Below are 19,230 nucleotides of genomic sequence, written 5' to 3' on the forward strand. Positions count from 1 at the left end.
TTAATCAATAAATTTTTATAATACCCTTAGTTTTACATCTTTGTTAACAAACTGAAATTATTTTAAATTCCTATACTCAATCGTAAGGGTATAGTAAAAGAAAATCAGTTGTTATAAAGGCGGAAAGTAAAAATGTAAGTGCATTAATAATTATAATATGAAATAAAAGTTATTTAAAATAATACAAAATTGTAAATTCAATTTTATTAATTAAGGGCATTATTATTTTTAATGATTATTTAAAATTATAAATCTTTAATAAATTCAAAAATATTTATTCATAAATTTTTCGAAGAATAACAAATTTAAAAAAGGTAATGTGTATAATGTTGTTAGCAATTCATAAATAACGTATTAAAAAATATTGTTGAGTTTAAGAAATTAAACACAAAAATTTAATAAAACAAGAAAAGGTAAGTATGGTGCGCACAATTATTCAATTAAATTTAAAAAAAAAACATACTGACTTAAGCAAACTTACCAGATTAAGAAATAATAAAGAAAAACTCGACCAAATAATTAATTTTGTAATTGACACTTAAATAATAGTTTGAAGTGTAAGGCATGTTAAACAGAAAACAACATTTGTGTGCTTTCAGAATTGCAATAAAAATATAAGCGAAATTTGTTTTTCGCCTAATCTTCAACTAGATTTTATTAAATTTTACATAAAGACGTTGCTACCTTTGCATATTTACAGGATTAAAGAAAATTTTTTTATTGTAGTCTTATTAAAAAATAACCACACACACAAAATTTCACTCAATTTTTGTTCGACTTATACAAGGTATTATTAAAATCAAGTTCCCTGATATTACATTTTTCCTGTTTATAACACTTAGCGCTATGACAATTATCTAAACAAGCATGTTTAGCAGCAACTCATATTAAATAAGCATATTAAACTCTCAACATCAATTACGCCTCTTAAATAACAATTTGCTTATTAATTTTTAAATAATTTTTAAAATTTAAAAAATAAATTATTTAAAAATAATTTATTTTTTAAATTTTTTCAAATTTTATATTCGAATTTTTACATTTTACAAGATTGACAATACACAAACAATAATCTGACATTTTAATACATACAATTTTGAAGTAAATTAAAAAAATGTAAACAGTAAATAAATTTGTCAACTTGTCAAAGCAAATTCAATAGAGTATTTAAAATTATTTAAATTTTTAATAACTCTTGTCAAAAACATCTAAAATTACTTGTTTTTATTATATTTATTAAAGTTGTGGAAAATATGGAGTACGATTTTGAAGATTGTCAATTTCAATTTTTAAATTGGTTACGTGCCAACAATCAACTTCATGGAGAAAAAGATGCTTGGCGTTTAAATTCTTTTAGTATGGATTATACAGATCATTTAAGTGTAAATTTATCTGATGCCGAATTATTGGGTATAAATCGTGATGATCCAAAAGATGTTAAAGGAAAATTAAGAGCAAAATATTTTCATCATTTAACAAATGTTGCATCAAAATTTGTACCAGCTATACCATTTGATACCGAAGAATATTCATGTTTTATGCCAATTATTACTGAAAAATCTCGTGAAGTTTCCGTTCAAACTAAATATAGGTTAAATCAAAAATAAAATTTTGTATTGTAATTTATAAATACTAATTAAGTTATAATTTTAGAGAATCATCTGTACAAACATCTCCATTTGAACCGGAATTTTTTCCCGATGAAAAGAATAAATATTTAGAAACTGAAATTTATTCAATTTGTAGAGCAATACAAGATATAGAAGAACCAGGACAATATGAAATTTCATTAATAGAACGTTTAAAAAGGCGTCGTGCTTTAGAAAAAGTTTTAAATACTTGTCGAAATAAAAATGATATAGATAGATATAGACGGGTTATTAAAACATTTGAATGGGAAGAATGGATGGCAAGAGAAGAAGATATTCAATATTATCAAAATTTACGTTTACAAACATTACGGGAATTACTGGATGAGAAAAATTGTAAAATGAGAAATATATCAGATCAAAAAATTTTATATAGAATTGAACAAATTAAAAAGAAATCAGAATATGAAATGTTAAAAATTCAAAATAAATATAATAGAGATATGAGAAAAATTGAATATAAAAGAAAAAATATACCAAGAAAATATCCAAAATCTGATATATTGGATGAACATACTAAAATGGATTCAGAATTATATGCACCACAAATGCGTTACGGTGTTAATCCAAAACGTAAACATTTTATTGGTTATAAAACTAAATTTAATATGAGAATCGAAGATATAAATCGAAAAATGATAAAACCAACTGTTGTTGAATGCCCATTTGCTTTTACAAAAGCAATTTCAAAACCAAAAGAACCCCCAAAAGAATATACTGTGAATTTCTTAACTGATAAAAGACTTAAAACACTTTACGAAACTTTAAAGGTAACTTTATTTAAATATAAAATTTATTTACGATTCCTGTTTATTTTGGGGATTTGGGGATATAATGTGCACAAGTCAATTGATTAATTCGGTCAATCATTAATTTTTCAGCATTTTCGAATCAAATTGGAACCAAAACCAAGAGATGCACCAAAATGTTTAAAAGAAAAAGAAACTATTCCCGAAAGTGAAACTAAAATTACAGTTTTTGGAATAGAACAGGATGTTGAAGCAGAAGAAGAATATCAAAATTGTATTTTTTTACAAAAATTAATAAAGGTAAAAATTTATTTACATTGTAATGATGATTACAAAATATATTTAAGGGTCGTGCTATACAAAGTATGTTATATGCTGGTAAAGAAGAACTTAAAGGACTTATACATGAAATTGATTCAACTCATTCATTAAAAGCAATTGAAACCCTATTTCCTGATATTACAAAAGAAAAGAAATCTAAACAAGCTCAAATGTTAGCAAAACAAAAATATTCAGAACAAATTTCAAGTGATAATAAAAATCTTAAGTCTATTATACATGGTTTTGAAGGTTCAATTATTGGTCCACTTTTTGAATTTCTCGAAAAAGAATTAGATCGTTTATATGAACAGAAACGTATACAAGCTATTGTAATGTTAGCTGAAAGAGAACGTTATAAACGTGAAGCTAAAGAAGCTGGTAAACGTCAATATGAGAATCGTTTAAGAGAAAAATATTCTGAAGCATATATACATATGGCAAAATCAACCAAAGATAATATTTCAATGTATTTAGAAGATGTTCTATTAGATGATATAAGTAGAAAAGCTGCATTTGATAGTCGTCGTAAAATTATTGATATTGCACGTGATTTAGATCGTTTTAGTGAACAAATGATTGAGAATCCTACATTGCCAGTATCTGAGAAAAAATCAAATGAAGAAGAAATTATTAAAAATATTGTTGATAATTTTTTATTTTCTACAATACACAATCAATTGGCTAGACAAAAAATTGAAAGAGAACGTAAAAAAAATATTGAAGCAATAAATAAATTAATTTATGCAGAACATAGAATTGCACAAGATGTTTTAGATGATATTCTAAATAATATTATTGATGATGTTGTTAAACATGAAAGTCCAGAAGAAATTCAAAAAGAATCACTTAAAATATTTATTAGAGATATTATTAAAAATATTTTAGAAGATACAACTATTATTAAGGATGAAAAACCATCATTCGAAAAAATTATGAATTATATATTAGATTTAATATTTGGTTCAGAACATTATTCAGTATTTATGGATGATAATGATAAAAAAAATTTTACAGTTAATGTTATAATTAATGAATTAAAAGAACAAATTGGATTTGAATTGGAAACTGATGGAGAAATTGAAAAAAATCATGAAGAGAAGGAACAAGATTAAAAATCAAACAGATTAATAAGAATTAAGTTAATTTTAAATTTATAGATAGAAGTATTTTAGGTTAAAATAATAATGATTTCTTATCTGCAAATTTCAATTTTATAAAAAAAATTCTTCAAAAATATTATAAATTACAAAATATTATAAATAAATTAGAACAGCATAATAGAATCATGTTGGATAATGAAGAATTACTCGAGTTTGTTACAAATCAGCAAATTTAAAATATTCAGTTTCTTAATTTGTAATTATGTGTGAAGACAGCTTAAACCTTAACCTAGCTAATACTATCTACTATGCAATATTCAATATTCTTATTTATAAAATTTTTTGTAATATTTTGTAAATTCAAATTTTGATTCTTCATGAACTGTTCTATCTATGCAGCTGTATAAGTAATTAGTGAATATTGAAATTATTTTTAATTATAAATTTTCATATTAATAAGGTGGATTTGGAGAAAAAATTTCACGAGAATTGATTTTAATAAGTATACTGTTACCTAAGATACTATAAGAGTATATAGTAAAAAAATATACTACAAACGTATACTAGGGTTAAAACTTACACATTATAATCATAACAAAAATCAATTAAAAATTATGGGTATTATGGCCTATAAGTACTTATTGCATTTTCTAAACAAAAAATAAAAACAAAATCTTAAATCTATCGTTTCTATTTTTATGACTATGAATAGTAACGTCTTATCGGTTTATTTTTGCATATTTTTTTTTTATTTTTCTCTTTACAAACCAATTCACATTTGTGTCAAACTGCGATTTTAAGAATTACATACTTATTACATTATATTTAAAAAGCTTATTATATTTTACATACATCTATGTAATTAATATATTTTATATTTTAGAATTATTTATTGTAATACATGAATTCGCATTTGTTTAGGGAGGTATTGAGAGATTACACATATAAAATTGTAATTATTTTGTATTTCATTACATGGGGCTGGATTCAATTATTAAAATTTGAGCCTAACATAAATTATTCATTTTTAAACTAAGAAATAATAACAGAGGTAAATATTCAAATTGGAAATTAAAATAATAGAATTAAATATAGATTAAATATTCAATACACGGTCAATTTATTCTTAATTTATTAAGCGATTATTTTTTTTTATTTTTATTTTCATAGTGACCTGACCGGGGTTTGAACCCGAGACCCTTCGTTTAAAGGGCCGATGCCATAACCACTGCACCAATGGTCAGATTAAGCGATTATAGTAATAATTAATTTATAAAATATGACAAATAAATGCTAATTATATTATGATACTTAGATTATCTGGGTTGTAAAAATTTTATCCAATTTCAATATCATACGTAATTTATAAATAGTTTATTATTTTAGATAAAAAGGAAATTATAAACAATATGTTAATCTTATAATTAAATGGGAACCTTGATTGTCTGAGATTTGCATTTTATTGCTCTATATACTTATAAAAAATTACAACCTCTTGACTGAAAGTGAATTCTACTTGCATTTGAATGTATGTACTTATTTATGTATGTATGTATGTTTTGAAACAAATCAGTAGTATGCAGAGTTCATTCTTATATAAATCGATATCGAATTAAATTCTAATTTTTAGAAATTAAAAAACGAGATTGCATTACCGAATTTTCTACAAAAATCTTAAATTTAATAAAAAAATTAATAGGATGCTAAAATATATTGAATTTTTAATTGCGAACCACAATTTTATAAGAATAAAATTCAATAAAAACGTAAAAGGTAAATTTCGTATTCATAATTGGAATAGCAAAAAGCGAAACTGAGATTTTCTTATCATACATTAAAAAAAAATTGAACATTATTTTTTATAAATGTATATTATTTTTTTTTACATAATATTTTTAGCACTAAAACTGGAATAGTTATTTTTATCCTATCCGTCCGTTCGTTGGTTCATTTAGAAAATTACTACAACCTTTACTTTAATAGGATTTCTTGAGAAATTTTTCTCTCTCTAGAAATTTTTCTGTATCTAGAAGTCTTCTCAACTTTGATTGGAGGACCCTCCAAAAGTTTTCGCCAGTAAAAATCACAAAAATGATTTTTTTTTTAACAATTTACTGTTTCGAAACAAAAATTTCGCAAAATGTCTAAATATAGAAACTTGGTTCATTTCCTGCTGTTCCGGCAAATGTTACAAAGATAAAACGGCCGTTAATATTAACCGTTATCTGAAAACCATTTTTCTTTTTTACAAAAAATATTTTTTTAATCTTTTTTTTATCCTGGAGGTATGCAATAATTATGATATACAAATTTATACATGAGCATTGTTTTTTCAAACAAAATGTTTTCAATTGTGCTACTTCACAAACATATTAATTTATTTTAAATTGATATTTAGAGTTATTGACATAGTTAATAGGATGGTTTCGAATAGAATTAAAAGCGGTTAAAATTAAAATCGGTGAAAAAATTTAATTCAACAAAATTTATATCTAGCCTTTACAGCTTATCTAGCCTTTTGTAGCTTTTATATCTAGCCTCTTACAGCTAAAAGTGGAAATGTGTTTTTCTTTTGTTGCATTATTTTCGTTTTTTTAACTCTTTTATGTACAGATGGGGCTACTGCGTACTGTTAAATTTGCAAACTGAAAATTTTTTAATTCCATAGTTAAAGAAAAATCACAAATTCAATTTTTTAATTAAGCGTGCTGTACATGTCTTGTTTTATTTACTAAAATTCGCAGGCTCCCTCTCTGATTAACTTATTTTTTTTTTTTTTGTTGTACATTGTACCTTTTACATTTTACGTTATAATTTCGCGATCAATTTTTTATTTTTCTTCTTCTCTATCTTGTTCTATATTATTATTTTTTTTTGCTTTAATTTATACATACTTGTGTATATGTATATACATATATATCGGTAAAATAATGTAAGGTATATTTTTATTATGGCTATATAGTTATAAAGTCGCTTTGTTGGTACGGCTTTTTATTTTTATATTGTGCAATGTTGTTGTTTTTGTTGTTTTGATTTATTTCTTTCTTCCAGTAAACGAGTAAGCAATTTTCTGTTTTTTTTTTTTCTATATTCTTTTTCTTTTTTCTCGCTATACTTTCATCGTTTACAACAGCACAAACAATTCAGTAGTAGTAAGTTAAGTAGTCGTCGTTGCCTTCGTCGCAGTTTAGTTAAAAACCAGCTTTCATATGAAATCGAAGAATTTTTATTTTTAATTCGCGTTTTCAAATTTTCTACATTCTATTTAGAATAAATTTTTTTTTTTTAATACTGGAAATTAAAAATAGCTCATAAATAGTCAAAAAGGTTAAAAAAAATTCTCTTTTTGTTGATAACATCTTTTAATTTTTTTCTTAATAAAATTTCAAAAATTTTAATAATTAATTTACCGGTTGGGGTTAAAGCGGTAAAATTTTGAACTAAGTTAAATATTTGTGTTTCATATTTTTTTTTTTTGCATAATTAATTTATTTACAATTCGAAAAATTCATCTCAATAAAAAAATTTTTTTATTTATTAAAAAAAAAAACAAAAGAACACAACAAAAATACAAAGGAGAAATCAAATTTATAAGAGGGCAAAAGTTAAATAATGTGAAAATCAGAAGAATAAAATTATTTCGTAAAGTTCAAAGACGCAAAAAATCTCTTATAAAATTTTTCTAAAATATAATTACAAACGTACTTTACAAAATACATACAACATTCAAACAGCAAATTATATTTAATATGCATGTACATAAGAATTAATATTATTAATTGATTTTATTGAAAATTTAATTTACAATTTGAAGAAATCGAACATTTCGTACAGTAACCTTCTTCAAATAATTTTGTTTGTGACAGTAACTTGATTTGGTTTGTGACATAAACAAGAGCAAAAATAATAATTTTATGTTTTATTAAAAAAAAAAAGAAAAATGGCAACAGATTATTCTTATTATTTTGATAATACAATTAATAATACAAGATTATTAGGTATACGTGATTTTTGGGAAGCATCAGGTGATTTTTGGCAAACAAAATGGGAAAAACTTTTAACAATAATTGGTAAATAAATAAATTTGTATAAAATAAATTTTTTTTATTTAGAAATAACAGTGTCATATTTTAAATATTATTAAGAACAGTTAGTTAAACTAAAATGTCAGTGTCAATATTCTGATTATGAAAATAACTATTATGTATTGTAGTTGTAGGCAAAGATTTTGCGGTACAATCGAACAGCGGCTTGATCGAAAAATATAAAACTAAAAATATCGAATCGGTATATTGAATCAATACGATATTTATGCTATGTAGCAAGAAAGACTTACTTATTGGTTATTTAATAAAATTTAACTGGCTTTCTGTTCTCCATGGTTTAAATTTTTCAAGTTTTTTTTAAAAATTTAAATCAAGGAACATAAAATAATATTTTTGCCAATAACTCTAGTTGTTGTTAATTAGAGAAATCTACTGTTTTTCTTTTTTTTGAAAATATTCAATTTGCCTACACAATTTTATTATTTAACTCAAGCGAAAAATAATTATATACGCACTTTGTAGTTTTGCGGCAATTAATTAACAACTAAACAATTTGAACAGTTTTTCTGTTAATTCAACCGAAAGTAAGATCAAAAATTGTTGTGTAAATTTCGGATACACTTTTATATACAAAATACTTTCCTTACAGAAAGCTCAATATAAATATGTTCATTTTCTGAAATATTCTTAAAAAAATTATTTATTTATTTATTTTTTTTTCTCAACATAATTTATACAGGTGTTTTTTGTCAAAAATTAACATTAGTATTCATTAACATAGTTTATACATTAGTGTTTTAATGAACAAAATTATTTAAAGAAAAAAATATTTGAAATATACTTGTTAAATTGTGAAAACTATATTATATTAATAACAATGATAATATACAATTATACTAATTATGTATACTTGTGTATATAAGTATACTTAAATGAGCAATTATGTAGATATACATATTTACTATTAGGTACATAAAATTAAAATTAAGCATCTTGAATTATGAGGCAAAAATAATTGAGTAATAGAGTCTATAAGAACTGCTAAAATATGACATTTAATTATTTATATACTCAATTATACAAAACTTATTGCGAATGTTAAAAATGTGTAGTAATGCAATAAATAAATGCAATATAGGTGAATATCTTTCGAAATAAAAATATTAAATTAAATACATGAATTTGTAAATTTAACAATAGTGTTATGAAAGTATCATAAATATTTAATAGAAGTAATGCATATATAGAAGTAATTTTTAATTCTTGTTGAATGATTATTTTAATAGGAAAGTAATCAAAATAATATGAAGTAAATAATTCAGCAACATAAGTATGTACTTTGTTTTAGCAACACATATATATATATATGTATTTATAGGTATATGACGAGTACTCAACTCCATGTCACAAATAAATCACTTTAGTATTTAAAACACGTATGTAACAGCTATTGTAATTCAAATATACCTTAAATAATTTAAGAAAATTTACTACAAATACTTAAAAAGTGCATGCTTATAGAGTATAAGTAATAGGACATAATATAGTTATAGTAAATAAATATATTTATATGTAGAATAAGTGTATAGCAAATACAACTTATGTACTTTGTTTTCTTCGATTTTTGCAATATTTTCAATATTTTGTTATACGATGTATGCATAATACTCGTATATAGAGTAATAGGTTTAATGAACTTTGTACGTGTGTAAATATGTATATGTATAAGCGATTTTCAGTAACTCTATAAATAATATAATTTGTAGTTCTTAACAATTTAATTCTTACTTAACACTATTATAATACAGTCCCTTTGATATTTTAGGTACTGCTCAAATTTTTTAAAAGAGTGCAATAATTGCAGTTTGTAATTTTTTAATTAATTATAATTCACACAATATACTTAAACCCTTATATTAGATATTTACAGATCTTATAAGAAATTCTTGCAAATAATAATTCGAAATTTTAAGTCTACTCCTTCCCATATACATACTAAAAGTTCTATGTCAATTGTTTATTATCGCAGTTATGTGTGCAGCTCATTTATATATTTCTCTTTAATTTTATAGACTGCACAGGAGACAAAAAAAGTGCTGCGATATAATATTTTATTGCAGTGATATGAAAACAACTTAAACATATATACTTATACTACATAATATTATATTTTATGTGAAAGTCTGGTATTTATGCAATATGTAATTTTATTTACTCTAAAATATTCAATTAGTAATATTCAAATATTTCACTTACAATGAATTTTATATATTAAGTGATGATTCATTTTAATAAATCTCCATAATATTATATATAAGAATAAAATAATGAATATAATGAAAGCAAATAATCTGAGTATTATTACTTTTATTAACAATGAAAAATTTAGTTACAATGTAATCGAAAAATTTTCCATTTTCACATTTACATATTATTTGGTATAATGTGTTACTTAAATATTTTAGTATTTTATTTTTTAAATTATTTTATAGTGTGAAACCCCCTATCAATGCTTAGCATAATGAAATGTAATGCAAGTGACATGTAAAATGTAAACAATTAATAAAAATAATATTTAATAATTGACAAAAATTGGGTTTTTCGACTTAGACAATTTTCTTATTTGCACGTACGAGTACTACTTTAAATAGTTTTCTTTTTCCTATAAAATCAATGTATGTACATAAATTATATATAATAGCTTAATTGTTATTTTAATGAGTATAAATTGTAAGTGAGTGAATATGAATATACTTGATGAGTATAATATTTTTGTAATTAAAGCGAGGAAAGCGCTATGTCACCCTGTATTAGCAAATAATGTAATCTTCCACTTTAAATCGTCTTTGGGACCGAAAATTTCCGAGTTTAAGCGAAATAATTCAAAGCGAGTTATACATATTTTTTGTATAAGAAAAATTAATTATTTATTTTGTCAAATTCTTTATAAGAAAAATCACTATTAGCGGGGTTTGAATGACTTAAAGTGAGGAAGTGGTATTTCGAATTTCAGAGACTTACATGAAGTTTTTTTTTTAAATGAATATAACATTATGCGAGAAATCACCGTAATAACTTTAACAATAACTAAGCAAACAGTAAAATTAAAAATTATGTAGAGACCATAGGGCAAATAATCTAATGAATTCTGTAGTATTTACTGCTGTAAGTATATAAAAGAAAAATATCTTCTATTAATAAAAATATTGTAAAACAAGTAAAATAATATTAACACATTTGATTTACAACTAGCTCTATATAATCTTAATATTTAATACACCTTTTATGAGTACATTTTAGTGCATTTTTTTTAATTTGACTTTAATACACTTGAATGTAGTACTATCTAGTAATGTGATACATTCCTAGAAACCTTGCAATAAATTTAAGGAATTCATAAAAGTTAATTATTTTTCCGACAATTTAACCCAAAATATATTCAAATTGATCGTTCCCTAATTTAAATTATTCATCATATATTTATTCTTAAAATTAATTCGCTTTCATGAATATGTTTTTTTAAATATATAAGTAATCTAAATATTTATAAAATTTAAGAGTTTATAATATAAAAGTACAAAAGTACGAAATTTATATAACAAACAAAGAAAAGAAAAATAGAAAAATTATCTCTGCTAAAAAAGCTCAATAATAAATTTTTTTTTGTTTTTCAATAATAATCTTTTGAGAATAGATGAGAAATAGAAAAGAAAAACACTTGGAAACCAAACCTCAAGATTATTTGAATGAACTTTTATAATATTTATTTGTACATGTATGTATGTATATATACATATACTTAAATACTTATAATTTTTTTTGCATTATTTCAAATACTTTCCATTTTACAATTTTAAAATTGTACATGAATTACTTATATTTCAGTCAATTATTTATGTAAATATTATCATAATTTAAGATTCATAAAAAAAAAAATAAAATTTATTTTCCTTTTTAGTATTTTTCCACAAAATATTGAAAAAAAGCGCTTATTAATTTCACTCTGTCCATCCATCTATCTGGTCGCGTGTCTGTCCACAAAAGTTTTACACCTTTTGAGATAAAAAGCTCAAATTTAATAGACAAATAGATCTTCAGTAAAATATTTTATTTCTATCGAAAAAAATTTTGTCTGTCCCCCCTCCCCTCTCCCGTTTTTAACAGCTATACCTTCTCAAAATCCTTTTAATTATAATTTTTTGTCTATTTATTGTAATGTAAGCATAATCAGTTTTTAAATTCCGTAAACGTAGAAAAGTAGCGATATGCTAATTCCATAGCGGCACAGAACAATTGAAAATTAAAAATTTTCTTCCATCTCCAGAAAAATCAACACTCGAAATTTGTAAAACATGAATTTTCGACGCCTTACATTCCCGAAACTGTAATTTTTTTCAAGTTTCTGTACAAGTGAAAAGGTAACAGTAAATGTCATGCCATCAAAAAAATATAATTATCTTAACTCATTAATATAACCGTCCAATCCCAAAGGTATGTAACAAATTGATATATTTTGCTGTATCAATCAATTACTTAAGAGTAATTTAAATTACATATGTTGTAGACTGACTATAAAAGCAATATTTTTACTTGTTCAAGGGAAAAGTGCTACTTTACATATCATTGGTTTGATTGAAAATTGTTTTTTTTTTTTTTTTACTTAAATTAAAAAATCACATAAATTAAGTTTACGTAAATGATCAGTCAGAAAATTATTTGAATTGTTGCATGTTTCCTATATATACCTAAATGATACAATAATTTTGCTACTTATTTATGATAACAATTTCATTCAAGTTCAATTCAAAAAGCATTTACAATATGGTTAGTTAAATAATGACTGTAGAATATATAATATGTACTTATTGTTCAGGAATATTATTATTTTTTGTTTGCAATAAATTGCAAGTTTTAGCTATGCATTTTTATAAAAACAAGTGATCATTTCATATTATAACAAGCATATTTCCTAACTGTATCCAAATTGCAGTAGCACCTTATGGATTTTCAGTTCAGAATTTAATTCATATAAGTTAAAGCTTAAAAATGTCTATTTCATAAACCCCATTTTGACTAAATTGTAAAATATGTAACACTAGTGCCATCTGATCTTGATTTTCAACTGAAACAAAGCTCATTGACAGAACATATTCTGTCTGTTTGTTAGTTATTATTGTAATAGATAACCAGTTAATGTTCATTTGCCCTTTTATGAGTAAAATTTATCTACTTCTAATTCTAAAATCCCAAATCATTTGCAACTATGCGCTAGAAGAGTGTACAAAGTCAATTAAAGTAATTATACTTAAGGAACTTTGATATTAGTATGATGACACGTTCTAATGGCCACATGATTACGGACAAGTAAATTTCAAAAAGATTTAACTATGATATAAAAAATGTTTTTATAATTTCATTCATATTTTTAAAATAAAATATTTTGATGATAGCCTGTAATCAGTGAATCATTAAAAATAGAACCAAAACAAAGAATAATTATCACAATTAAAATTATTAGACTATAAAAGTACAAATATCTAATTAAGTATCTACATATATAAACATACATACACACAAATTATTTATTATATTTTTGTAAAAAAATAAATTTAATTTTGTTTTGTAATTTTTCAGTAATCAAAGAAAAATGTTGATAAATGACAATTGACAACTCGTGCTTTATTGCTTTATTACATAAAATTCATTATTATCAACATGGCATTACTTTTAAGATTTGTGTCAATAATCAAAATATACTTATAGTATAGGTACATACTTAATAACATAAAGTTCATTCACTTAAGAATTCATTTCAGTAGTAATATATAGATATATGCGTACATATATATCACTTAATAGCATAAATGGAAATGAGTATTTAAAATTAATAAAAAATTATTTAATACAAATATTTTGGATAATTGTACTAACTATTTTACAATTTGTATAGAGTTATTTTTTATATGTTTTGTGTTAATTTTTAGAATTGGACTAGACTCGAAAAAGAGATGATCTCGAATCACAATGTAGTTTATGAAAAAAATTACTATAAATCAAAAGTGTGTAAAGGGTGAATGTGTAATTAAGATAAGATCTGATATTGACGCTAATACTGTATAGTTCATTTCTTTTTCGGCATTCAGTCATGTTGTGATTTAATGCATTTACTTATTAATTGCGAAAATTTAAATTTCTGACTTCTGAAATGGTCTTACTTTCAATTCAGGTATTTGAGTTAAGTAACGTAGAATAAGTTTGTATTTTAGAATATTTTAATTAAAATTATAGGATATTTTAAATAAATATTAATTTTTAAAATATTCTGATTGAAATTGTAACAAAATGGTTTTTTTATCATATTATAGATTTATCTTATTTCAACGTCCAACTATTATTTTAGGGCGGTTTTCTGAAATTCAAACAACACGGCAATTATTTAAAATTTTGATATTGTTTGAAGAAGAATTTTCTAAATTTTCCCATTTTCTTCTTCGCTCAAGCTACTACCTTTGGAAATGGATAAAGTAGCTACCAGCTAGGCTAGTTATTTTCATAAATGTAATAATACTATTTCAAAAACATAACACAACGGATATGCAACATATTTTAGGCAATTCTATAGAAGCAAAACCATTCATATTTACATACCTTAACGAATTTATTTAAAAATCTTATTTAATTTTGTAATTATATAACCTGTTTATATAACTAAATTATACAACATATTACAATATTATTTTATTCACCTTAAATATAAAATTTAACCATAATGCCAAGTAAAATTTCTAATGTAAAAGAACAATAAAAAATACTACATATCATTTTCGCCTTTAAGCATGCAATTTATTTTAAATTTAAATTAAATTCACAATAAGTTGTAAGCTTTAATATTGTAATATGACAAAATTTATACAAATACAAATTCATTATTTTCTTGTATTAATTTTTCAAATAATTAATGTTTGGGTTCGAGTAGTTGAAGTTTTTCAAAACAAAATGCATAAGTATAATCTTACAAGTTAATTTATTAAGAAAAACTCCGTATAATTATTGCTCCATATGTACATATTAGTTAAATTGCTATAATGTTAACCATATTTTAAATTTTAACATCGAATTGTTAATTACAAAAATTATAAATAATAATATACTAATAGTAAATATTATAGATTTAACTAGCTAGATTTATTTTGAAAAATTTTACAAATTATCACATTCATTATATGTACGCATTGTTTGGTCTCAACCTATCCACTATATATTATAGTGTATCTGTGATTTCTATTCTCTATTTTATTCGCGTTATTTAGTAAATCATTTCAATTATCACCTTCTACAAAATATCCTATATTTATACTTTTAAATCCATTTAATTTGATTGAAATGCTTTTTATTCAATTTATAATGTATAATTTTGAATAAACAAATAATTAGACTAATATATATGAATAATTATATTGTTTAACTCTATAAATAAAAAAAAAAAATAAATGATTTCATTACCATATGTGATTCTAAAATTTGTTTTGTATTCCACAAACAAACAAACGAAAATTGTATTAGATAGTTTTGAATAACTTTCGGTCACAGATGTTTATAGAAAAACAGAAAAGGGGGATGAAAGTGCTACTTATATAAAATATGTGCTGTAGGGAACTTTCTATCAAAATTTTGAATATTTTAAATGATTTATGTTTCTTTAAATTTCGAAGATCTAATTCTGATTATTGCCCTAGTTAAATAAAAAATAAATAGTTAAGCGTTTATCAAACCACAATATTTGTACTATGCAGTTGAATATTTTGCAAATTTCCTATTTACGTGTATATAACAATTTTCAATTGTTTTAATTAAACACAAGGTTGAATAATAAAACCGCATAGTTATTTAAAGGAATTACTACAATTATGACGTTAACAGAATTTTTTTTTTGGAAATAATAGTCACAAAATCGATTACGTTTTACGTTCTGACTCAAAATTAATATTGTTAAGAAAAAAAATTAAAATTTACTATATTAAATTACTATATTATATTAAATTTATTTAAATATAAATGAAAGATATTTCTGATTTACGTAAAAGAAAATTAAATAATTCGTATAAGTAAAAGTTGTTAACAATTTTTTAACCGCTAAATCTTTCGAAATTTTAACCCTGAAAAAAGCAAAAGCTATCAAACTTTTCTAATTTACTATAGACCATACGAATTATTAAAAAATCTCAATTCTAATTTAAATAAAATTGTAAAATACATAAAATTAGTTAAAAATCCATTCATAAAATTTTTTTTTATCATTTCAGGAGATGATCCATTCAACCTTTGGGTTTATTACTCTACTATTTTAACATTTTTCGTATATTGGACCTTCGGATCATTTTTCACATTTATGGATATAACAAATCGTCCAAAATTCTTACGAAAATATAAAATTCAACCAGGAACAAATGAACCAGTAGATTTAACACGATTATTTAAAGTAGGATAATGAATAATAATTGTATAATAAAAAAGTATAATAATAATTTAATATTAACTTTCAAATTTTAGATCATCTTACAAGTACTTTTTAATCAAATCGTTATTGGTTTTCCATTTGCTTATTTATCGTATCATCTTTTAAAATTACGTGGTGTTATAGATTCAAATAATCAATCAATTTATATATTACCAACATTTCATCGTATTGTATTTGATATATTTTTCTTTGTAATAATTGAAGAAATTGGATTTTATTATTCACATCGATTATTGCACAATAAAAATGTATATAAATATATTCATAAACAACATCATGAATGGACATCACCAATAGCAGTTACAGCAATTTATTGTCATCCAATTGAACATATATTCAGTAATTTAGTACCGCCAGCTATAGGTGTACTTATAATGAAAAGTCATATTATTACCGCATGCATTTGGTTCTGTATGGCATATATGAATACGTTAAATTCACATTCTGGATATCATTTACCATTTTTGCCTAGTCCTGAAGCACATGATTTTCATCATTTGAAGTAAGTATTAATTGCATATTATTTATTGTTTATTGTAATTCTCAAAAGTATCTAAATCTTGAATTGATTTCAATTATATTTTTATTATCTAAAATGAAAATTTGATAAATTCTATAATGTATAATTTTAAAATATAAATTATGAAAATATATAGTAAAAATAGTTTAATCAATCATTAAAATTTACTTAAATATACAAATAATTTTTAGATTCACAAATTGTTTCGGAGTATTGGGTATTTTAGATCACTTGCATGGAACTAATGATATGTTCAAAAAAACTTCTGCTTATAAACGAAATATCACTTATTTTGGATTAACACCGCCACGATCTTGGTGCCCAGATAATAATGAAGAAACCAAAGAAAAATCATCATAAATTTTAGTAAAAAAAATTTTTAATTATGAATGAATACATAAACTTTTGATATTTTTTATCTTTATAGAAAACAATATGTGATTTAATTTAGCCTATTTTATGATTTATATTGTTAAAAATATAAATATGCAAATTTTATTATTTGTATTACTTTTAATAAATTTTTTTTAAGAAAACTTTGAAATTATATTTCTTTAATTTTTAAAAAACTTTATAATAAACACAAATATATATCTAGGTCCTTGAATATTCTGTTCGTTTTAATATTGTCTTTTGCATCAAAAAAAAAACGACATAATCGTGTGCAGTCACTTTAGAGCAATACGTACCCATTAATATTAATTTATGAATATACGATTTGAAATTCCGAACCGAATCTTTTATTTTAATTTTAAAATCGCTTACAACTTTAAAAACGATTTTCAGACCGCATTTTAAAATAAAATTTTATTGCATGATTAAATTTTTCTTTTTGATTGAGATTCTTCAACTACAATTTTTTTTCTAATTGTATAAGGTTGATAACTTTCATTTTCAAATATTCGAATGCAATAAGAGGTTTCGTTCTTTTCAACAGTTTCGTTTATTCTTGGGTTCCCACTTGGACTCTTGAACGATGACCAATTCAAAAACGAAATATGGCCAACAATTTTTAAATAAGAACTAAAAATACAAAATAGAAAACTATATTATTGTTTCAAAGTATAATTATTTTATTTTAATATAATAACTTTTTAAAATTTAATATAAAAAAATAATTAATATTGAATTTGAAAGAAATATAAACGAATAATAATAATTACATAATTAAATTAAAAGAAAAAAAAAATTAATATACAAATACAAAATATTTATTTTTTCTTAATATATTGCTTCGCATCAATATTTGAATTTTAAAATCACATAGTTCTTTATATTATTTCTAATATTTATTAATTATTAAAGTTTAATAATTTTTAATGCTTTCATAAAATATAAAATATTGATTATAAAATAATAATAAAAATTGAGACAAAAAAAAATATACATTAAGGTGTTTGTTTATAATAAAATAAATTTCATTTCGAAAGTGCAAATAAACAATTAGAATGTATAATATTTACAATCAACAAATTATTGAAAAAAATGCGGTCTTTTTGTTATTAAATTTCTAATTTTATGTAAAAAATTTATATATTCTATATATGTATATATTATTTTAATTCACATAATATGTACGTACAGTGTAAATTTTAACATAAATTGCCAAAAAGTATAAATGTATATAAAATTTCGTATCAAATTACAAATTAAAGATTTTTTATTTGGAATTTTAATTTTAATTTTTTCACTCTGTAATTGAATCTTTCAAAATTAGAGATTAGTTTTTTTTTTTTAAATGATAACAATGAACAGCATTAAAATCAAATGTTTTGCTCATTAATAAAATTTATTCAATATTAATCAAAAATATATTCAATTTATTAATTAAATTCTATTCTCGCATTCAAAATAACACCGTGATATCGAATGATTTACTTATATATATTAGATTAGGTCAAATCAAACATTTAGATTTGCTATTTATTTCTTTATAATACTTTTGCAAAAAAACAAAAAAAAATTAATGCATAATCCTCTGAATAACAACATTTATGTAAGTATTTTAACGAATTCAAAATATATCATACTATTAAACCATTTAAAAATTCGCAATTATAAATACAAAAAATTATTCATATACTTATAATAAATATAAACATTACTGATAGTATTTATTCAATTGAATTTAATTAAATTATTAAAAATTATGGTGTAAACGGATTGCAAAAATGTAAGTAAACACATTCTATATTACACACGAACAAAATGCTGCATTTAAAAAATATAATAAAATGAAAACTAAATATTTTTTTTAATTATCTATGTTGGATTTCGTGTATAAAGTAAAACAAATATAAACTTAATTGTTTTTTTTTTCTTTAAAA

At 22.5% G+C, this 19,230-nt stretch overlaps 2 protein-coding genes across 2 annotated transcripts; both read left to right on the forward strand.

Annotated features, from left to right (window-relative positions):
- The first annotated feature begins 1,253 nt into the window (after positions 1-1,253).
- LOC129605656 (cilia- and flagella-associated protein 91-like) lies at positions 1,254-4,055 on the forward strand. Its single transcript, XM_055515548.1, has 5 exons — positions 1,254-1,591; positions 1,654-2,419; positions 2,531-2,650; positions 2,746-3,315; positions 3,993-4,055. Exons 1-5 carry the CDS (start codon positions 1,254-1,256, stop codon positions 4,053-4,055), a joined length of 1,857 nt encoding a protein of 618 aa, XP_055371523.1.
- A 2,928-nt stretch (positions 4,056-6,983) lies between these two features.
- LOC129605334 (fatty acid hydroxylase domain-containing protein 2-like) lies at positions 6,984-17,460 on the forward strand. Its single transcript, XM_055515025.1, has 4 exons — positions 6,984-7,889; positions 16,169-16,344; positions 16,416-16,885; positions 17,095-17,460. Exons 1-4 carry the CDS (start codon positions 7,760-7,762, stop codon positions 17,261-17,263), a joined length of 945 nt encoding a protein of 314 aa, XP_055371000.1. The 5' UTR covers positions 6,984-7,759; the 3' UTR covers positions 17,264-17,460.
- The last annotated feature ends 1,770 nt before the right edge of the window (positions 17,461-19,230 follow it).

This window comes from Condylostylus longicornis, unplaced genomic scaffold (genome assembly GCF_029603195.1).
Source record: "Condylostylus longicornis isolate FDR11 unplaced genomic scaffold, ASM2960319v2 ptg000013l, whole genome shotgun sequence".
Classification (NCBI taxonomy): domain Eukaryota; kingdom Metazoa; phylum Arthropoda; class Insecta; order Diptera; family Dolichopodidae; genus Condylostylus; species Condylostylus longicornis.

Excerpts from the sequence above, each read along its gene's own strand:
- LOC129605656 (XM_055515548.1), top strand. The coding sequence starts at position 1,254 with ATGGAGTACGATTTTGAAGATTGTCAATTTCAATTTTTAAATTGGTTA. Across the intron at positions 1,592-1,653 it reads TCCGTTCAAACTAAATATAG|AGAATCATCTGTACAAACAT; the intron begins GTTAAATCAAAA and ends TTATAATTTTAG. Across the intron at positions 2,651-2,745 it reads GAATAGAACAGGATGTTGAA|GGTCGTGCTATACAAAGTAT; the intron begins GCAGAAGAAGAA and ends AATATATTTAAG.
- LOC129605334 (XM_055515025.1), top strand. The coding sequence starts at position 7,760 with ATGGCAACAGATTATTCTTATTATTTTGATAATACAATTAATAATACA. Across the intron at positions 16,345-16,415 it reads ATTTAACACGATTATTTAAA|ATCATCTTACAAGTACTTTT; the intron begins GTAGGATAATGA and ends TTCAAATTTTAG. Across the intron at positions 16,886-17,094 it reads CATGATTTTCATCATTTGAA|ATTCACAAATTGTTTCGGAG; the intron begins GTAAGTATTAAT and ends AATAATTTTTAG.